Source organism: Rhinopithecus roxellana, chromosome 6, assembly GCF_007565055.1.
Source record: "Rhinopithecus roxellana isolate Shanxi Qingling chromosome 6, ASM756505v1, whole genome shotgun sequence".
In the NCBI taxonomy this organism is placed as follows: domain Eukaryota; kingdom Metazoa; phylum Chordata; class Mammalia; order Primates; family Cercopithecidae; genus Rhinopithecus; species Rhinopithecus roxellana.
The window spans coordinates 87,726,603-87,744,988 of record NC_044554.1 but is presented as its reverse complement, the minus strand read 5'-3'; the positions used below and the strand labels follow the sequence as shown (position 1 = coordinate 87,744,988).

Sequence of the window (18,386 nt, the reverse complement as noted above, 5' to 3'; positions counted from 1 at the left end):
CCCCCGGCGCCGCCATTGGCCGCGGCGGAGCGGCTGTACCCGCAGCTGGGTGCGCTCCGCCGCTCCTCTCCGGGAAGGTCCCCACTTGACAGCTCTGGGCGACCGGAGGCGGCGCCCAGAGGCTGCCCGGGAGACCGGGGCTGGGCTGGCGGGGGCCAGGACCCCGAGCCCTCTCTGCCGCTCACTCTCGCGGCCACTCCTTCGCAGCCACGCCGAGCGCGCACTCCTACTCCCTCTCCGCACGCGGCTGCGGAGCGCGATGGACGCGGCACTGCTCCACAGCCTGTTGGAGGTTAACTGCAGCCTGGCGCTGGCCGAAGAGCTGCTCTTGGACGGCTGGGGGCCACCCCTGGACCCCGAGGGTAGGCGGGAGGCGAGAGGTCGGAGGCTGCGCGGGCTCCTTCTCTTGCGCGCTGGATGCGCCCCTGACCCCACGCTCCGAGAGCCCCGCGTCCCAGGGGGCCCCTCTGAGCCCTACTGCGCTCTCTCGCGCCGCCAGGTCCCTACTCCTACTGCAACACGACCTTGGACCAGATCGGAACGTGCTGGCCCCGCAGCGCTGCCGGAGCCCTCGTGGAGAGGCCGTGCCCCGAGTACTTCAACGGCGTCAAGTACAACACGACCCGTGAGTGCCCCCGGCTCTCGCTACCTGCTCTATACCGGCCTCCAGGGAAGGCGATTTAGGGAGTAAAGAGGATTCCGGACCCAGCGGCACAAAGCAGCTGAGGGCCGTGGTACCGCAGACCGCTGGCGTTAAGGACCCCTTACAATGTTGGGGGCGCGCCTTCTGCTTCTATCCCCAATACAGCGTCTAACCTCAGTAAGCCAGTGATTTGCCCACAATTCCCGTGCTCCATGCGGTGACAGTCCAAAAAGGGGAGAAGGAAATACTTCCTCCTCTTTGAGTGTAAACCTCCCTCCCTCATTGTAGGTTCCCGTTGCCTGAAGTTCCCCATTAGGGCTTCATTGTTTAGATAATGCTTCCCCTGCCCAGGACGGGGACCTGTCCCAGGAGGGCGGATATGCTAAGTCCCAAATCCCCCAGAGTGAGTGCAGTGACCAGATCCTACTACCACAGTGGAGAGGAGGAGGGCAGGAGGCAGGAGGGCTGAGGCGAGGGCATATTTTGTGGGAAGGACATGCAGGCGTAGATTATGCTAAGCCAGAGGGTGCGGGGTGTTGCATCTTCCCTAATCCGAGGTCCCAGGACTGACCTGCTGGGCTGAGTCAGGGGCTGTGGGCAGCATTATTCCTGCGTCCCCATGATGACTGTTGTCTGAATCAGCCCCCACCCCTACCCCACCCCACCGCCAACACCACTTCTCAAGGAGAACAACCTGTGCCTGCCTTCCTCCTGGCAAGTCACGGACTGGCTTGAGGCTCTGGGGGAAAGGGCAGCAGAGGTTGCTGGAGTTACACAGCCTCCAGGTGGGGTCGTTCAGTGTGGGTTCTGGGTGTGTGCATGTCTGTAAGTGCCTGTCTGTGCCCTGTGGAACAATGGGATGGGAGCCAGGCATGTGGTCTGCAGGAGGCTGTGGGGGCAGAAATCACTGCCCCACCTATAAGCCCCCTCACATCTCCAGCCGGACCCCAGTTGTCAAGCACGCTGAGACCCTATCTGGATTGTTTGTCTGAAGCCTCTCATCCTGGAAACATCCTTAGAAGCCATCTCAGAGTGTCTGTGTCTGAGTGGTGGCCCAGCTCCACCTCCACCACCCATACACACACACACACACACACACACACACAAGCTTTCAGAAGCTGAGGCTGAGGGCTTTGCCATGAGGGATGGTTAGAAGGCAAGAGATGCACCTGCACCTGATGCCAAGCTGCATTCCCTTGGCTGCACCAGCTGAGGGCTCTGGTGGGCCCAGGGACCACATGCTTCCTATCCATGATTAAAACAGATCTCCCTGGAAGGAAGTAAGGTCCTCAAGCTAGGAGGTGTGCAAGCAGAAGGAATGATTTCCCTGTACCTTCCTATTCCTGACCTTATAAAACTGTATTTTTAGGATTCCATGAGCTGTGTGCGGTGGGGCAATGGAGATCAGCGTGCCTAATTCAGACTGGGCCCGGAGATTAAGGGCCATCCAGGGTAAAGTGGGGTGATGGAGCATCTTAGCCCACAGCCTGTGAACCTCAGGGAGCTCTGCTTTGGTTCTTACCCCAGCCTGGGCTATGCCTTGTTCTCCCCAACCAGCCTGGAGGCCCCCCTTTCCCAAGGCAGGGCCTGGGTCTCTTCTTCATAACTGAACTGAGTACAGTAATATTCAGTCAATTTGTGGAACACCCACTATGTGCCAGCCACTGCACAGGCACTGTATTGAGACTCTCACTCACAATTGCGACAGACAAAAAGAACAGAATGATGAATGCCCTGATTAGGGGGGAAGCACAAGGTCTGTGGAATTGGGGTGGGGGTGGGTGATAGGGAAGACTTCCCAAAGGTGCTGCAGACAGCACATATCAGGCCATTCCTATCAATTAAGTCTAATGAGAAGCTGATAAAATGTTTGCGCACCACCCAGGCTGGTAAAAGTAGGGCCAATTAGCCCCTGGTATCTAATGAACAATTTTCTTCATTTAGACCAAAGTGCTCCTGGCACTGCAACTGCTGGAGAATGAGAGGAGCTGGTGGAGGGTGGGGATCACTTACCATTAACCAGCACCTATGAGGTCAGCCTAGGTGGGAAGAGCAAAGGCTGCTAATGGCTGTGGAAATGCATGATTGATTTCCCTCCTCCCCTTTCTTCACATCAATGCTGCTTCCTTCTTCTCTGTTTGCCTTTTCCATGGGATCCTTCCTTTAAAAAGAATGACACAGAGAGAAAACTCCATGAGAAGCCTAAGGGAAGAACAGGAGCGTTCAGGCTCCACTTCCTGCCCCAATTTTGTTATGCTATAGCCAAACCCCCACTGAAGCCTCATTCCTTAGAGAGCAGAAATCGCCCAGGTGGGGATAGCAGTTTAGATATTAGTCTCCGCAATTTTTCAACTCAACTGAGCACAGAGAATCTGCCACAAAGCTATCAAGTGTTGATCATTTTCCAGGTGCCAGCTGCTACTGAGAGAGCTTTGTATCCATATCTCAGGCATCCATAATCCCACTCACCCACACTCCCTCTGAGATACATACTGCTTTTATGCCCATATTGCAGACAAGAACACTGAGTCTCAGACACATGAAGTAACTTGTTCAAAGTCCTAATCAGCTCCTATGCACCAGTGCAGGCAGGTGAATCCACAGCCCTCACTATTAACCATGGAGCAGTACTGCCTCCATAAGAGGCATTCGGTTTGTGAGGAGAGCTTAGAGATTTGGAAAGAAGACTCATACCTCCGGCCTGGAGGATCAGGGAGGACTTAGCCCTCTGAGCTGGGTTTCGAGGGACAGTTTGGGTTTTAGCAGGTGAGTGTGTAATAGGCACAGGAGAGGCCCTCTAGGCTGAGGTGACTGGGCAAAGCATGGAGAGAGGCCGGGCTTTGTGCCTTGGGAGGAGTGAGTGTTGTATAGAGAACAGGGAGTAGGAGAAACAATGAGGCTGGGGAGGAGCATGGAGGTCAGGTGATGCAGGCCATTCTACAGGGCTTCACCATCTGGAGAGGGAGCCTGGGTGAGCTTGGGAGCAGGGGAGCTCAGCTTTGGGAGCACATTGTCCTCTGGAGGGAAAGGAGAGGTAAGGGGACTTTTGCACAGAGCCAGGTAGACTATAGGTTGTGGGAGCAAACGAGGATGAAGATGCCAGCAACCTTGGGCATTTGAAATTGACAAGATATGGTGAGAAACGGCAAGGTAAAGCATTGGGCACACAAGAAACAGCTGAGCACAGTTGGGAATGTGTTGGCTTTGAGGAGCTGGAGGGACACCTGAGCAGAGGTGTCCAGAAAGCAGCCAGCTGGGTTGGGAAAAGCTCAAGAGAGCACCAAGAGTGGAGATAAGGCATTTAGAAGTCCTCAGGATGTGGGGTTAGCAAATAGCTACAGTGTGTGAGTTTGGGAGGCTAGGTCAGAGCCTTGAGTCATCTTACCCAGAGCTATTTCCAGATGCAGCAGGGCCAAGGGAAGGGAAGGGACTAGTGCATGGCCACACATGCTAGTCAGTGGCAGAGCCAAGTTAAGCACACGAGTCTCCTTGGGTGTTCTCTACACAACCTGTGCTGGCACTTCAGTGGCTGAGCTTCCATGTGTTTGTACTGTGGTTTAACTTATTTAATCCTCGCACCATCCAGTGACAGAGACATAGCATTATCCTCATTTTACACCTGGGGAAACTGAGGTGTGGAGCAATTAAGTCACTTATAACAGAACAAGGATTCAAACCCAGGTTCTGCTGCCTCTCAAGAAGCAACTCTGCTAGGTTAAGCAGAGAAGAAGTTTTAAAAAAAATTTATTGGAGAGCTTATGGAATCACGGAGTGGGCTAGAGAACCAGATTTGGGGCCCCAAGCCAAGAACACAGGGCAGAGCTGGCCCAGTGAGGGGACCTCCCTCTCCCTGAAAGGCCCTGCCAACACCACCAGCCCTGGCCACTAGGTGGGACACAGCCCTGCTACCACCACTGCCACCACTGCTACCACTACTCTAGAGTCTTTTTTTTTTTTTGAGACAAGCTCTCAATCTACTACCCAGGCTGGAGTCCAGTGGCATGATCAAGGATCACTGCAATCTCAAACTCCTGTGCCCAGGCGATCCTCCTGCCTCAGCCTCCCAAGTAGCTGAGACTACAGGCACATGCCACCACACCTGGCTAATTTTTAAATTTTTTGTAGAGGTGGGATCTTGCCATTTTGCCAGAGCTGGTCTTCAACTCCTGGACTCAAGCGATCCTCCTGTCTCTGGCTCCCAAAGTGCTGGGAGAATAGGCGTGAGCTGCTGCACCTGGCCAACCTGGAGTCTTAAGCTTCCTGCAGTTATCTCTGGAGAGGCTTTCTCCCTGTCTCCATCTAGGGGCCCCCAGTTCACTAATTCCCTCAGGTAGGTGCATCTGATGGTTGGGGGAGTATGTGGAGCCCCAGGTCCCATGCCAAAGCTCTGGCTACAAGGGAGCCTGGGAAGTAAGGATCTGGCATTTTAGCTGTAGGTGGGGAGGTAGCCTCGGTCTTCCCCCAGGATTCCCCGAGCCCAGGTTCAAATCCTGGGTGGCTAGAAACAATCCTAAATGTCCATATGCAATTTAATCGGGGCAAGTCCTCTCCCTTTTGTGGGCCTCAGTCTCCCTATCTGTAGGCAGAAAGGAGGTGGATTAGCATGGAAGTGGTTTGGCCAGAAGTGGGGCACTTATATTCCATTTTCCTCCCACCTCTCCCCATTCCACATGGACTTCTCTGAGCCCATCTCTGTGCACATCTCTGTCTCTGTGTCTCTCTCGTTGTCTCCCTGTTTCTGTTTTTCTCTATGTGTGGTTCTGTTTCTGTGTGTATGTTTCTATGTCCTTCTCAGTTTCTCTTTTTTTTTTCTATCTCTCTCTCTTTCTCCTTCTCCATCTCTCCTTACTGCTTTCTCCGTCCCCCGGCTCCATCTCCAAACCCACCATCTCCCCGCTCACATCCCTCACTCTATCTGCCCTCCTCCTGCACCTCATCTTGCCTGTCCCTGTGGTCCTTTTGGCTGCAAAGGAGGGTCCTGCCACCTCCCTCCTGGCCATGGTCCATTTTCCTTCTGTGGAACCACTAAGTGGAGCTTGGCTCAGCCTCAGCCTCCTTGACCTCAGGCTCCACAATGTCCTACTGGGAATGGTTGGGGTCATCTCTACTGAGGCATCTGCCAGGACAGGGGAAGAAGGGACATCCCATCTAACCTAGTCACATGGAGAGGTTAGGGGTCCCCACTTCCCAGAACCCCATTCTAGAGACATGCTGAAACACTGGTTGTGTTACAATGGAAACACATAAGCTGAGTGGTCTCCAGCCAGAGGAGTCTCTCCCATTGGGTCTGCCTGCTTAATCCCTTCTTCAGCCCTCAGGGCCAGAGGTGATAAGAAAGGCTGAGACCTGCCCTCAGGAAGCTCCAGGCTGCTTATCAACCAGGCTTGTGCAAATCAAGTCAGAGATCAGGAAGAGGGGTTTGGTGGACACTGGGACATTCCTGGGAGGCTTTCTGGAGGGAGTGGGGGTAAACTTTAAAGGTCTTAGAGCAGTTGGGATGCCACATTTGTTGAGGACAGGCACAGTGCAGGAGTGCAAGCCTCAGGAGGACCTCAGATAGACCCTGCCCTCTGGGTTGAAGAAGTAGAAGCTGTAAATCTGGAAACTTAGGTCTGCATTCTCAGACACCAGTGAGACCTGATCCTGCCCTGACTCTATTCCATTCTCCAAGGCCCATAAGTTACTCCATGTGTGAGAACAACTTCCCTGCTGGGAGAGAGGGAAGGCGGGGCAGGCACAGCCGTCACAGAGGTTTAGCTAAGAGAAGAAGGAAGGAAGAGAAATAAAGCAGAAGTGGATGCCCTTGTGGCCATCCTGACACCCCAGAGCTGCCCGGCTGCAGAGCCCTCTATACGCTGAGTCCAGCCCTCCCCTCCCCTAAGGGTAGGAAATGACTGCCCAGGAGAGGGCAAAACAGTTGCCCAGAGTCCTACAGCAAGTCTGGGCCCTGGTAGGCCTCTGCTGGCTCCGGAAACTCCTGGCTTCTGCTCTAGCTTCTACCCACCTCTGCATGCATCTTGATCTTTCCTGTCTCCTGCTCTCCCCAGGAATCCTCCAGCCACCTAATCATCTTGCTCAGGCTCACCCCTTATTGAGGTTGTATTTCACCCTTTCCCCCAGAAAGCACTGAGGAGCCTAGAGACAAGGTTGTCAAAGATGCGTAAGACCTGAGCCTGCCTTCCAGGAGCTCCTGTTCTAGAAACAGTGACAGGCAGACCCTCAAAGAGAACTTTTTAATATATGCTCTCAAGTAAAATAGCGCAGTGAAGACAGTCGGGCACATGGAAGGGAATTATTCCAAGAGGAAGGGAGAGTAAGTTTGGAAGACTTCATGGAGAAAGTCTTGTTGAACAGTACCTTGAAAAATTGAGCTAATGATGTGTCAGATGGAAGGGAGGGTGGGAGCAGAAGTGGAGGAGGAGGGAGGGAAGCAGAAGCCAGATCATGGAGGCCTAAGATGTTGGCCTCAATTCTGCTGGCTTTAGAGACACCGGCTGTTTGTCCGTAGCCCTATGGTGCAGGACCAGAATACTCTGGCCATTTCCTCTCCTACCTCCTGCTCATTAAGTCAGAGGTCCCAGCATCCTTCCCTGTGCACTCCCTACCACCAATGCCACAGCAGAGCCTGGATCCCTGGAGAAGGACTAAAGGAGGAGCCCCATCTCAGTAACCCTCAGGGAGCTCCCCACAGGGCTTCTTGTCTGGGCCTCAGGTGCAGGCATCTGGGCCCCTCTGACTGCCCACCCCCACCAGGTGCTCCAGAGTCAGGCAGGCAGTCCCTTTCACACACAGCACCTGCCAGGAGAGCGGCTGGGGCAAGGGAGAGTGGAAGGAACCTGGGCTCAGATTCAGCAGGGCTGGATCTAAGTCCTGGGTTTGCCATGACTCACTGAGGGACTGGCAGGCCCTCCTTGTCCAAGTCTCGGTTTTCTTATCTGTTTGAAGGGGACAGCGAACATGCTGACCTCGTGGGGCCATCGCACACAGGGGAGATGAGGCTGCTTGGGGCTCCCTGTGGACAGCTAGGACATTGTCAGCAAGGGGAGGGGAGTTGAAGGTGGCCTGGGGCCCGGAAGGAGAGGCCATCATGTCCTTGGGGAGGGGAGAGTCCCACCCACACCAAGAATGGCTATCCTCATTCTGGAGTGGTGGTCTCCTGCTGTCTCTGAGAGTCCCCAGAATGCTGTGGTTTCTGGGGATGTCCTGGGAGGGGGAAGTCTGTCCATCTAGACTGAGAAGGTCTGGTCCCTAAAAGCCTGTAGAGAAAGGCAGCCACTTGCCCCCCCAGCTGTCTTCTCCCTGCATTGCTTCACAGGAACCATGAACTGAAAGCCAGTTCTAATTCTGGCCATCCTACTCACTGCTTTTCTCACTTTGGGCAGGTTGTCTCCCCTCTTCAGACCTCAGTTTATCTGCACCAGGTGGGTGGAGGACTTGATGAGTTCTAGTGATGTTTCTCAGTTCCAAGGCAGCTTCTACCACAGGGGTCCTCTGTTCGTCCTTTCCCCACCTTCCTCCACAGGCCGGCGTCATGGCGACGAGCCCACTGAGCGTTGCTAGGATGGCTGGAAGGAGGGAGCCCTGTACAGTAGAGGCGGGAGCATGAGGTAGGGGCCTCCTCCCACTGCCCCTTCTCCGGGGAGGGCAGAGCTTACACAGTGAGCTGGGTTCTGCTCCCCCTTCCCTTTTTCATAGACCCAGTATGGTCTTCATTAAACTGCTCAGTGCCTCTATGACTCAGTTTCCCCACTGTCTCCTTTAAGTATGCTTATAGATCCTGCTTAAGGATGGCAGGGCACCGTGAGTGAAAAGTCCTGTGGAAATAGGGAGCTGAGGCTCTCTGGAGGTCCAGAACAGGCAGTTGAGGTTCAGAGAGCTGTGTCCATACAACACTAAGAAATGGAATCCAAGCTCCCTGGCCTGAATCTCATACATCACCAACAAAGGGCCCTGGGGATGCCTTTCCCACCCATTGGCTGGGGTTGGCAATAGTAGACTCCCAAACTCAACCTAGCACTTCTATGTCAGTCTGGGTCTGGGCTTGGGTGAACATCACCAGCTGCCTATTCCTCTCTGACCACCAATTTGCTGTGATCGGATCAAGACAGAAATATGCAAGGTGGGCCTCAACGTTGGTCAGTCCTCCTTAGCCAGAAGTGGCCTCCAGGCAATGCAGGGTACTGACTCAAGGAGATGCACCTCATTTGGGAAGCTCAGGAAAACCATGCTGTTAGCACCAGGACTATACGTCTGACCACCCCAGCTCTGGCCGCACTTCCTGAAAAGTCTCTTAACTGGGTATGAAAAGCAATCCAGCCCAGGAAGTGGAGGCCAAGCTGGGAGGAGACATTGTCTGAGAGGTTTTTCCCAAAAAAAGCAAGAAAGATGGCCAGGCATGGTGACTCATGCCTGCAATCCCAACATTTTGGGAGGCTGAGGCAGGAGGATCACTTGAGGCCAGGAGTTTGAGACCAGCTAAAGCCACATAGTGAGACCCCATTTCTACAAAAAAAAAAAAAATTAACAAATTATCATGGCATGGTGGCACATGCCTGTAGTCCCATTACTCAGGAGGCTGAGGCAGGAGGATCACTTGAGTACAGGAGTTCAAGGCTGCAGAGAGCTAAGATCACACCACTGCCCTCCAACCTGGGTGACAGAGTGAGACCCCATCTCAAAAAAAGTAGGTAAGAAAGGTGCCTCAAAGTCAAGGTCAAAGATTTCCCAACTAGGCCCCAAGTCAGACAAGAAGATGGCTGGATCTGGAGTGGCCCAACTACAGGCAGTAAAAGGAATTGAGAGTGGAATATCTGGCCCCTAAGGTATTATCTTCTGGGGATCTGGACACTAAGTGGCAATGACACTGAAGAGGTGGTATAACTGGCTGCACCTGCTGAAACACAGGGTCATAGGGAGAGCCTCTCTCCTAGGTACATCAACTCCAGGGTCTCCTGTGAGGAAGTGTGTCCCAGAGGAGAGAGATCTTTTGCCTCTTTATGGTTGAGTGACCCCAGACATGTCAGTTTCTCTCTTCGGGTCCCACCAGACCAGATGCAGAAGTTGCCTTCCTTCCTAATTCCCAAGGAGATGCCTCATGACTCAGTTTCCAACTTGCTTCCCTTGGAATAGTCAAAGCTTTCATGCCAGGAACCTGGAGGATGGTGCCCACAGGTTTGCTGTTTGAGACTGACACCCCTCCCCCATGTGAGGTTGGACTGCAATGTCTGCAGTTTGGCAGCTGGGTCAGCCTACCCGTGGTGTCTTGTCGTGTGATCTTGCGTGTGTGACTGTTTTGTATTTGCCATGCATCTTGGTGGAGCATGGGCATACAAGGTGGCAGACTGTCTTCCAGGCCCACTCTGAGCCTCCTACCTTCAATGAGTTCCCAAGTAACCTAGGAAACAGCATCAGCCTTGGTCCATCCTGAGATCCTGTGTGCTCAGCTTTGTGCAGTACTTAAGAAAGGGCCAGAAATGACAGCAATCCAGGCCATGCCTTTAGGGGTTCTCAGCCTTGTACAAAATAAGGCAAACTTCTGCTCCAGAGAACCTGGGCTGGTTAGGAAAGTACAACACCTTTACAGGGGTCAGTGAAAGAACAATCCCAGCCTAGCGTGAGCCAGGCAGACATAAGCAGCTGGACCCTTGGGGAGCTGGAACAGTCATGGAAGCTACCTGGAGGAACTGGGGCTGGAGCTGGGCCTTGAAAAGGGGCATGAATTAGCGTGACCTCCTTGGGCCGGGCCCAGGGCCAAGGTCTGAATATCAGGTGGGAAGGCTGATTCTTAGGAGCTCTCCGAGGTCTCCGAGGTCCCCAACCGTAGAGACAGGCAGGGATGAAGAATGGAGTTACGCTGTCCGCGGTGCTGAAAGTTCCGATTCCCATGTGGTGACTTCATTCCTTCTGTAAATATTGCTTCTGGCCCTCCCCACCTCAATGTCATCACCTTCTCTCCCTCACCACTACTACTACTAGTACTACCTCTTCTTTTTCTCCTCCTCCTTCTCCTCATCCTCCTTCTTCTTCTATAATCGATATCACAGGGTCTCACTCTATCACCCAGGCTGGAGTGCAGTGGCACAATCTCAGCTGACTGCAACCTCTGCCTCCCAGGCTCAAGCAATCCTCTCACTTCAGCCTTCTGAGTAGCTGGGACTATAGGCACACACCACCACGCCTGGTTGTTGTTTTTTTTTTTTTTTTTTTTAGAGAGAGATGGAGTTTCATCATGTTGCTCAGACTGGTTTCAAACTCCCGGGCTCAAGCAATTCACCCACCTTGGTCTCCCAAAATGTTGGGATTACAGGCATGAGCCACCATATCCAGCCTTTCCCTCACTTCCTCCTGTACTTTTCTTTCCAAATAGCCAATGACCCCATTGCTGTGCTTCACCACAGTCCCATTCACTCTTTTCCCCATGCCTACCCCTGTCCCTTGTACTCCTTCCCCCAGAACTACCACCAAAAATAGCCCCTCATGGTCCTTGTCTCCTATGGTCCATGTCTCTCCAGACGGTATCGGAGATAGAAGTGCCAACTATTTGAAGGTGATGTGAGGATGCTTGGAGTTGTCACAATAGCTTGGGGATGCTAACTGGCATTTAGTAGACTGGGGAGTCTCACATAACATATAATTGATACACCTGAGATGCCAAACATCATAGAGAATCAATTTACTGTAGTTTTTCTAAGAGGCAAAACTGAGACTAAGAGGGAAGGGACTTAGTCATGGTCACCTAGCTATCCAGAGACAAAACTACAGCTAGAATATAGGCTCTCATGTCCTAGCCAGGCTTCAGGACCACCCCAGGTAACTGTCTGAACTGGGAACTCTTTGCAAAGTGTCAGCATCTGAAATGGGGAGAGACCATTGTAATGGGGGTTTTTGGCAGGCCTGGGCCACTCTGAGCATGGAAACCAGGTCTTCCAGACTACAGAGTCCTGCAAGAGAAGACCCTGCCTGCATCATTCAGACCCTAATGCCCCTGGAAGCCCACACTCCACATCATCAGCATTGATCCTCAGCAGGGGCACCTGTGTTGCTATGGTAATGGACACCCACCTCTCTGCATCCAGCCCCACAATTTTAGCTTTGCCATCTGCCCTCAGAGTGTGTGCCCATCCATCTATGGTTTCCAGGGGGTGGAGGGGATTCTTTCCGTCTTACTCACTCCTGTCCAAGGCTGTGCCTGAGGGCCCAGTGCCCTCATTAGCTACAGTAGACAGCTCCTCCGAAGAGTGGGGCACATCTGTCCTCCAGTCCTTTGATACCCAGTGTCTGTAGCCAGAAGCTTATCTGCAGGCAGGGCTGGGCTGCCAGAGAGGGAAGTCCTCTCCCACTACTGCATCCTACCTGCTTTCCCAGGGGTCAGCAGGTCTGAGTCAATTCTGTTCAGCCCACATTTCCTCAGTGGCTCTGTCCTGAGGGAGATCTGGTGGCTCCAATATGGTTTCTACTTACTTGTCTGTCCCCAAGGAGCTCAAGTCCAGTACCAAAGAAAAGAATGATTAGGTCCAAAGACGTGAAATTCATAGTGAATTACAGCAAATGCACTAAAACAGAATTTGTGTTTTTCAAACTATGGATTGTGATACAAGAGTGGACTGTGGAGTCAATTTAGTGGGTCATGATCAGCGTTTGTGTGTGAAATGAATAGAAGGCATTAGAATAGGCTGGATAGGAAAATAGTACAGTTGTGCTCAAGCTAAATCTTGCTTTTTGAAACTGGATTCTGTGTGTGTGTGTGTGTGTGTGTGTACTGGATTATAATACAAAATGTATGTGTTATTGTGGTTCAAGGGCAATAAAGTGGAAAAACTACAATACAAGAGAAGAGAAGGGATACAGGGGGAAACAAAGAAAGGATTGCCTCAGACCTAGGGGTGCTGGGGATGGCTCCATGCAGGAGTGGCATTTGAGAGTGGGTTAAAGATGGGTAAGAGTTCATCCATGAGCAGTGGGTAAGAAGGAGGAGGTGTTTTAAGAGGTGGATCCACACAAAGAGGGTATGTGCCAAGCCTATTTGTGCCAATGCCAGTGGCCATGCAGAATGCTGGAGATGGGTCAGGGCAGCTAGGCTGGGGCCTGTGTATCAAGGGCCTTGACTATCATGCTAAGAAATTAGACTTTATTCCTGAGAGCAATAAACAGCCACTGATGGCTTTTAAGCAGGAATCAACATGGTCAAGGTGGCAAGAGAAGAAGCAGGGAGGCGAGAGAGGAGGCCGTTGTGGCAGTCCAGGCAAGAAGACTAAGAGCAGATGGAGGGATGGGCAGGAAGGGAGTGAACTCTGGAAAAAGAAAAGGAGGAGAAAGAATCCATGGAACTTGGGACCCCATGGGCACTGGTGTGAGGGGAGGAAAGGTCTCTGATTTGCAGCATTTCTATCCTGACCCCCTCCCACCTGCAAGTCCACCCCACTATCAATGCCACCACAGGATATCATATTTGGGAAACAAGTGTTCTGAGGCCCCATCCTCAGGGAGCCCCCACACTGATCAGAGTGATCAGACTCACTCACCTGGACAGCTCAGGGCTGGTCATGGGGCAAAGTTTGGAGTGTGGGGCTCAGGCGGTCAGGACTGGAGGTGCTTGGGAGAGAGAGCTATAGAGAAAGCAATCAAGGAGGTCTTCCTGAAGGAAGGGGCCTAGCATTGAGCTTCAGGAAAGCTAGATAATATTTATGAACACATAGAAGATAAATTTTTCTGCCCTTTGAAACACAGACAGGATTCTGGTCTGCCTCACCTCACATAGACTGTTCAGAGACACTGTAAAACCCCATCAGGGAGGGACTGTTCATTTCACAAAAGAACTTACCCTCCTTACACACTTACTTTTTTAGTTCGGTGACATCACCATCACCAACCCTCAGAAGTTGAGGTAGCCTCTCCCTTTCATGAGCATGAATGTTGGTAAGAAAAGATGGTCCCAGGTATCAAATTCAGAGCCCACCTGGGGAGTTGGGCACCATGGCTAGGGGTGGGGAGCCAACTTCCTCTTCCTGGGAGTCAGAATCAGCATCAGACCAGGGCATTCCGTGACTCACTTCGCAGGGGGAGGGCAGGGCCCTGCCAGGGATGGGCCTTGGCCCAGGAGGAAGGAATAGGCCAGTCATGACCCTGGGTTTGAAGAATGGATGAGCTCCAGGCACCAAACTAAAACACAATTAAGCTAATAGAATCTTCCCCATTGATTTTGCTCTTCGGCAAGTGCTCCTTCCCAATTCCATTGCTTCAAACTCATCGGGCTCAACGGAAGTGGGTTTTTAAGTAAACTTAATTATTTCAGAACACACTGCTTCCAAAAACAACCTAAGGTTCCCCCTCCAGCTCTGCAACTCTGTGATCTGCGAGCTATTTATTTTAATTAGCTTTATATTGTATATCTAACATATGCTAAAAAGAAAAATTCACAGACAACTGCTCATTAGTCAGAGAGATGAACCCTGGTACAAATCACCCCCATACAGTGGAACATTCAGCATTTGTAACTCACCCGGGAGGTCAGAAACACACTAGTGAGGTAGGCAGAGCAGAGGCAGGCTTGGAGAGCTCCGGGCCTTCTCAGGTGGAAGGGCTTCTTCCTGACTGGAGCTGGCGTATGAAGGGGGTGTCTTAGGAGCCAGACCTTGACAGTTGGAGCTGAGATAGAGAGAAAGGCAAATATGAGCATTTTCAACTTTCCTACCTTCCCCCTTGACAAAACCTGCACTTATGTGCACAGGACAATGCTCCTTGAAACGTCTTTTCACACATCATGTTCCAACTTGAATACAGAGGCTGGTTCTTGAACATTTAGAGACATCACATGGTGGCCTCCCAGGCAGCAGCAGCCCAAGGGCAGCGGCCCAGCCCTGAGTCCCCAGCATTCCCTCATTCCTGTTTGCCACTACTTGATATGGCCTAAAGGTTAAGAACAGAAGACCTGAAGCCAGAACTTCTGGGTTTGAATCCTCTTGTCATCTTTGTATCCTTGGCCAGCAGCTTAATCTCTTTGTGCCTCAGTTTCCTCCTGTTTGAAATGGGTTCATATTAATTCCTACTTCATGGGGTGGTTGTAGAGATTGAATGTGTATCCATAGCAGTTAGAAGAGGACCTGGCACATGGGAAACACATGCTATGTAAATGGTAGCTATTATTAAAATTGAAATGCTGATATTGGTGAAGTATGGATCTCAAATATAAAACAATTGAGATGAGGATGTAAATCATGTGGCATGCTGAAAGCAGTGAATCTTCAGGCATAACCCACTGCTCACAATTGGATTCAGTTTGAAGCAAATGAACAAAATGAAAGTGTACAAAGTGTTAGTCAAAGATTGTGTCTAAAATGGGTTTTAGCATGCCTTTAGCAATCTTGTAAGATGAGTCTTTTGTGCTATTTTCACACAAGTGGCTTGCATGTAAACTTTCAGATGCACATTGTATTTCCTGCCCTAGGAGAGCTGAGATGTATTTACCTTATCCTGTGGGCACTAGGGAGCAAGGGAGGGCTCTTGAGGAGGGGAGTGACCTGACTCTTGGCAGTTGGCATTTTTTTGTAGGGAATGCCTATCGAGAATGCTTGGAGAATGGGACGTGGGCCTCAAAGATCAACTACTCACAGTGTGAGCCCATTTTGGATGACAAGGTGAGTGGCCCTCACCTGCTGCGACCCCAGGCCTCACAGACGTATTAGGACTCAGGTTGAACACAGAGGATCCCAAGGGGGGCAGACCAATCCTTGTGTCACCCAGCCACTCCCTTCTGTACCTCCTGCCCCTGCCCCCAGTGTCCTGCCCTGTGCTCAGTGATACTGTAGAGGAGTAGAGAAGGGGGACATGGAGTCCTACCTTCAAGAGAGCTTGGGCTGCTAGAGGATACAGCCAAGGTGGCATGTGACACAAAAAGGGAATGACCGTGTAATCAATGCTCCCAACATCTTAGACGCTGTGTGGCTGCACACCTTCCTCTCCCTCTGGGCCTCAGTTTCCCAATCTGACATTCTGATTCTGTGACTCCACATGGAAACAAATGCAGCCCCACAAGGGCTGTCCCGGTGGGAAGCTGGGTCCTGCTCTGCCTCCCCGGAGCCCTGCTCCAGCTCTTGCTCTGGAATTCAATTCGGTGCTGCTGAGGCACCGAACTCCTCCCTTTGAGGCTACGCCTCATTCCTGACCTGAAAGGATACATCTCAGCTCTGTCCCCTCCTCATCACCCAGCACAGTCCTCAGTGGGGCTGGGACTTTTCCCCAAATGAAGTCCAAATTGAGAGAGAAAAACATTCACCCGCCCTGAGAAAGTGATTCTGCAAAATGTGAGCCACAGGGGTTCTGCAGGGAGGCCACTCAACGGGCAGGGAGGCCTCCAGCCCTCAGTTCTCACCTCCACTCTTTCTGCTGCTCCAGCAGTGGAGAATCAACACAGGGGGTGGGTAGGGTGGACGGGTGGCTCTCCCTGGCGGGAAGGAGTATTTCATCACTGACTTTGTTTCAAATTGCCAACACTTGGTGATAATTAAAAGTCAACTGACTTTTATTCAGTTTGAATAAAATTTCTAAATTCTCTATAGATAGTGCACCCCCTCGTGTGGTCTCCAGGGCAGAGTAATCTCAGTGCACCCCACCCCAGGCCTCCCATAGGCCATTGCTTCTGAGGCAGGATGGCAAGTTGGCCCCATTGTACAGACATCAAAAACTGAGGTCCAGAGATAAAATTAACCCACCCTCAGTCACTCAGCCAGCTGAGATCTGGGCTGAGACTAAACTCAGGAGAGGCATGCTAGAGTCTAGAATTTTTAAAAAGAATCTGTACCCATACCTCTCAAAATGTGCCCCAAAAATGCATGTTGGTGCCTGGCACAGTGGCACATGTCTGTAGTCCCAGCTACTTGAGAGGCTGAAGTGGGAGGATTGCTTCAGGCCTGCAGATCAAGGCTGCAGTGCACTATGATTACACCTGTGAATAGCCACTGGAACCCAGCCTGAGCAACAGACTGATACCCCATCCCTAAAAAAATAAAAATAAATGCATGTTGGAAGGCCTGACCACAGCCATTTATCACAACAAGAGCCACCCAGGACCAACAGGAATGAACTCTAAGAGCCAGGCATGGCAATGACAGGTGGAGCACTTCTGCCCCCAAGATCAGGACGCAGAGGTGGCCATGGCTGGAGTACCCAGCCCCACCCCCACATGCCCGTGCCCCCATCTGCCCTGCCCATGTCTGTCTGTCCAGCAGAGAAGTACGATCTGCACTACCACCGCGTTGCCCTTGTCGTCAACTACCTGGGCCACTGCGTATCTGTGGCAGCCCTGGTGGCTGCCTTCCTGCTTTCTCTGCCCTGCGGTGAGTCCACCCTTCTGCCTTGCTTTCTCCTCCTCCCTCCTCCTACAGTACCCCCTTCACCTCTCCCAGACATTCTCACCTCCATTCTGGGGTCCAGCAGATAAAAGGGCCAGTGGAGAAAGGGGGGGCTTGGGTGGGGTGCCAGGGCATAGATCACCAGCAGGCATGTGGGCTGCAGAGTGGGAGCTGGACTCAGAGGCCTCACTGTGGCCACCATGGGTGGGAAGTGGCTCCTAGTGCAGCCCTGCCCTCACCCTGAGTCTCTACCTGGCCTCAGGGTGAACCCAGTCCCAGTTGACCCCTGACCCCGGCTGACCCCTGACCTGCACCTCCCACAGGAGCATCCGCTGTCTGCGGAATGTGATTCACTGGAACCTCATCACCACCTTTATCCTGCGAAATGTCATGTGGTTCCTGCTGCAGCTCATCGACCATGAAGTGCATGAGAGCAATGAGGTCACTGCTCGGGGAGACTCGGGGCTAGACCTGGGGGACTCTGGGCTCTGGGGGCACCATCTCTCTGTCTGCTCTCTGCTTAGACCCCTCCTTTGACAGGAAACTCACTACCTATCAAAGCAGCCCTCTTCTTCTTGGGCAGCTTTTACTCTTACAAGCTCTTCCTAATGTTGAGCTTCTGCAACTCTACCCCATTCTTGCTCCCACTCTGAGAATAGATCCTCTGTACTCTCTCCAGGCTCTGAGACAGACCCCTTGGAGATTTGCACACAGAGACTGATGTTCACCAGTCCCCACTACTCTCAGCTGGTGACACCTGACTTTCTGGCTGCTCCTTGGCTGACCCATGGCCAGAATGCTGTCATCTGGGCTGTGGCTCAGGTGCAAAACCATACCTGAGCTCACCTCCACCCTAGCCATTGTCCCACCAGAGCTGGGCTGGGAGGAGCAGGAAGATGCCAGGCTGGAAGCTTCACAAAGCTGACTCCAGACACATTTATCCTAATCCACTCCTCGTCTTGTGGATTCAGATGTCCTCAAAGACCCCTTTGAGAAAAAGAGGCTAGAACTAACCTCTGTTGAGCTTTCTCTGAATCCCAATGAGACTAGCAGGGATCATTTTCCTCATTACATAGACATGGAAACTGAGACTCACAGAGGTTAAGTGACTAGCCAAGGTCACATGCAGTGATGGTACCTCTACATAAGGGGCTATCCCACATGCTAACTGTCCACCCTGGATTTCTGTGCATTGCTGTGTACTGTGTCCAAGCCATTGTAAAAGTATAGACTAGTTTTGGCCATCGCAGAGCCTGTGGCACACCATTAGAGACTTCTCAGTACATTTCCTTTGGGTGGCGTGTGCCTTAGTAGACACCAGCCTGGTGTGATCCTTAACATGATCCCACAAAGAACCTTGCCTCAGAACCAAATAGGCTCACTCAAGTTGAGGGCGC

The 18,386-nt window shown here is 52.1% G+C and overlaps 1 protein-coding gene across 1 annotated transcript; it reads left to right on the top strand.

Annotated features, from left to right (window-relative positions):
- Nucleotides 1-259: 259 nt before the first annotated feature.
- LOC115898351 (corticotropin-releasing factor receptor 2-like) lies at nucleotides 260-17,411 on the top strand. The gene is made up of 4 exons (XM_030933091.1): nucleotides 260-362; nucleotides 500-625; nucleotides 15,191-15,276; nucleotides 17,313-17,411. The coding sequence occupies exons 1-4, from the start codon at nucleotides 260-262 to the stop codon at nucleotides 17,409-17,411; spliced, it is 414 nt and encodes a 137-aa protein (XP_030788951.1).
- The last annotated feature ends 975 nt before the right edge of the window (nucleotides 17,412-18,386 follow it).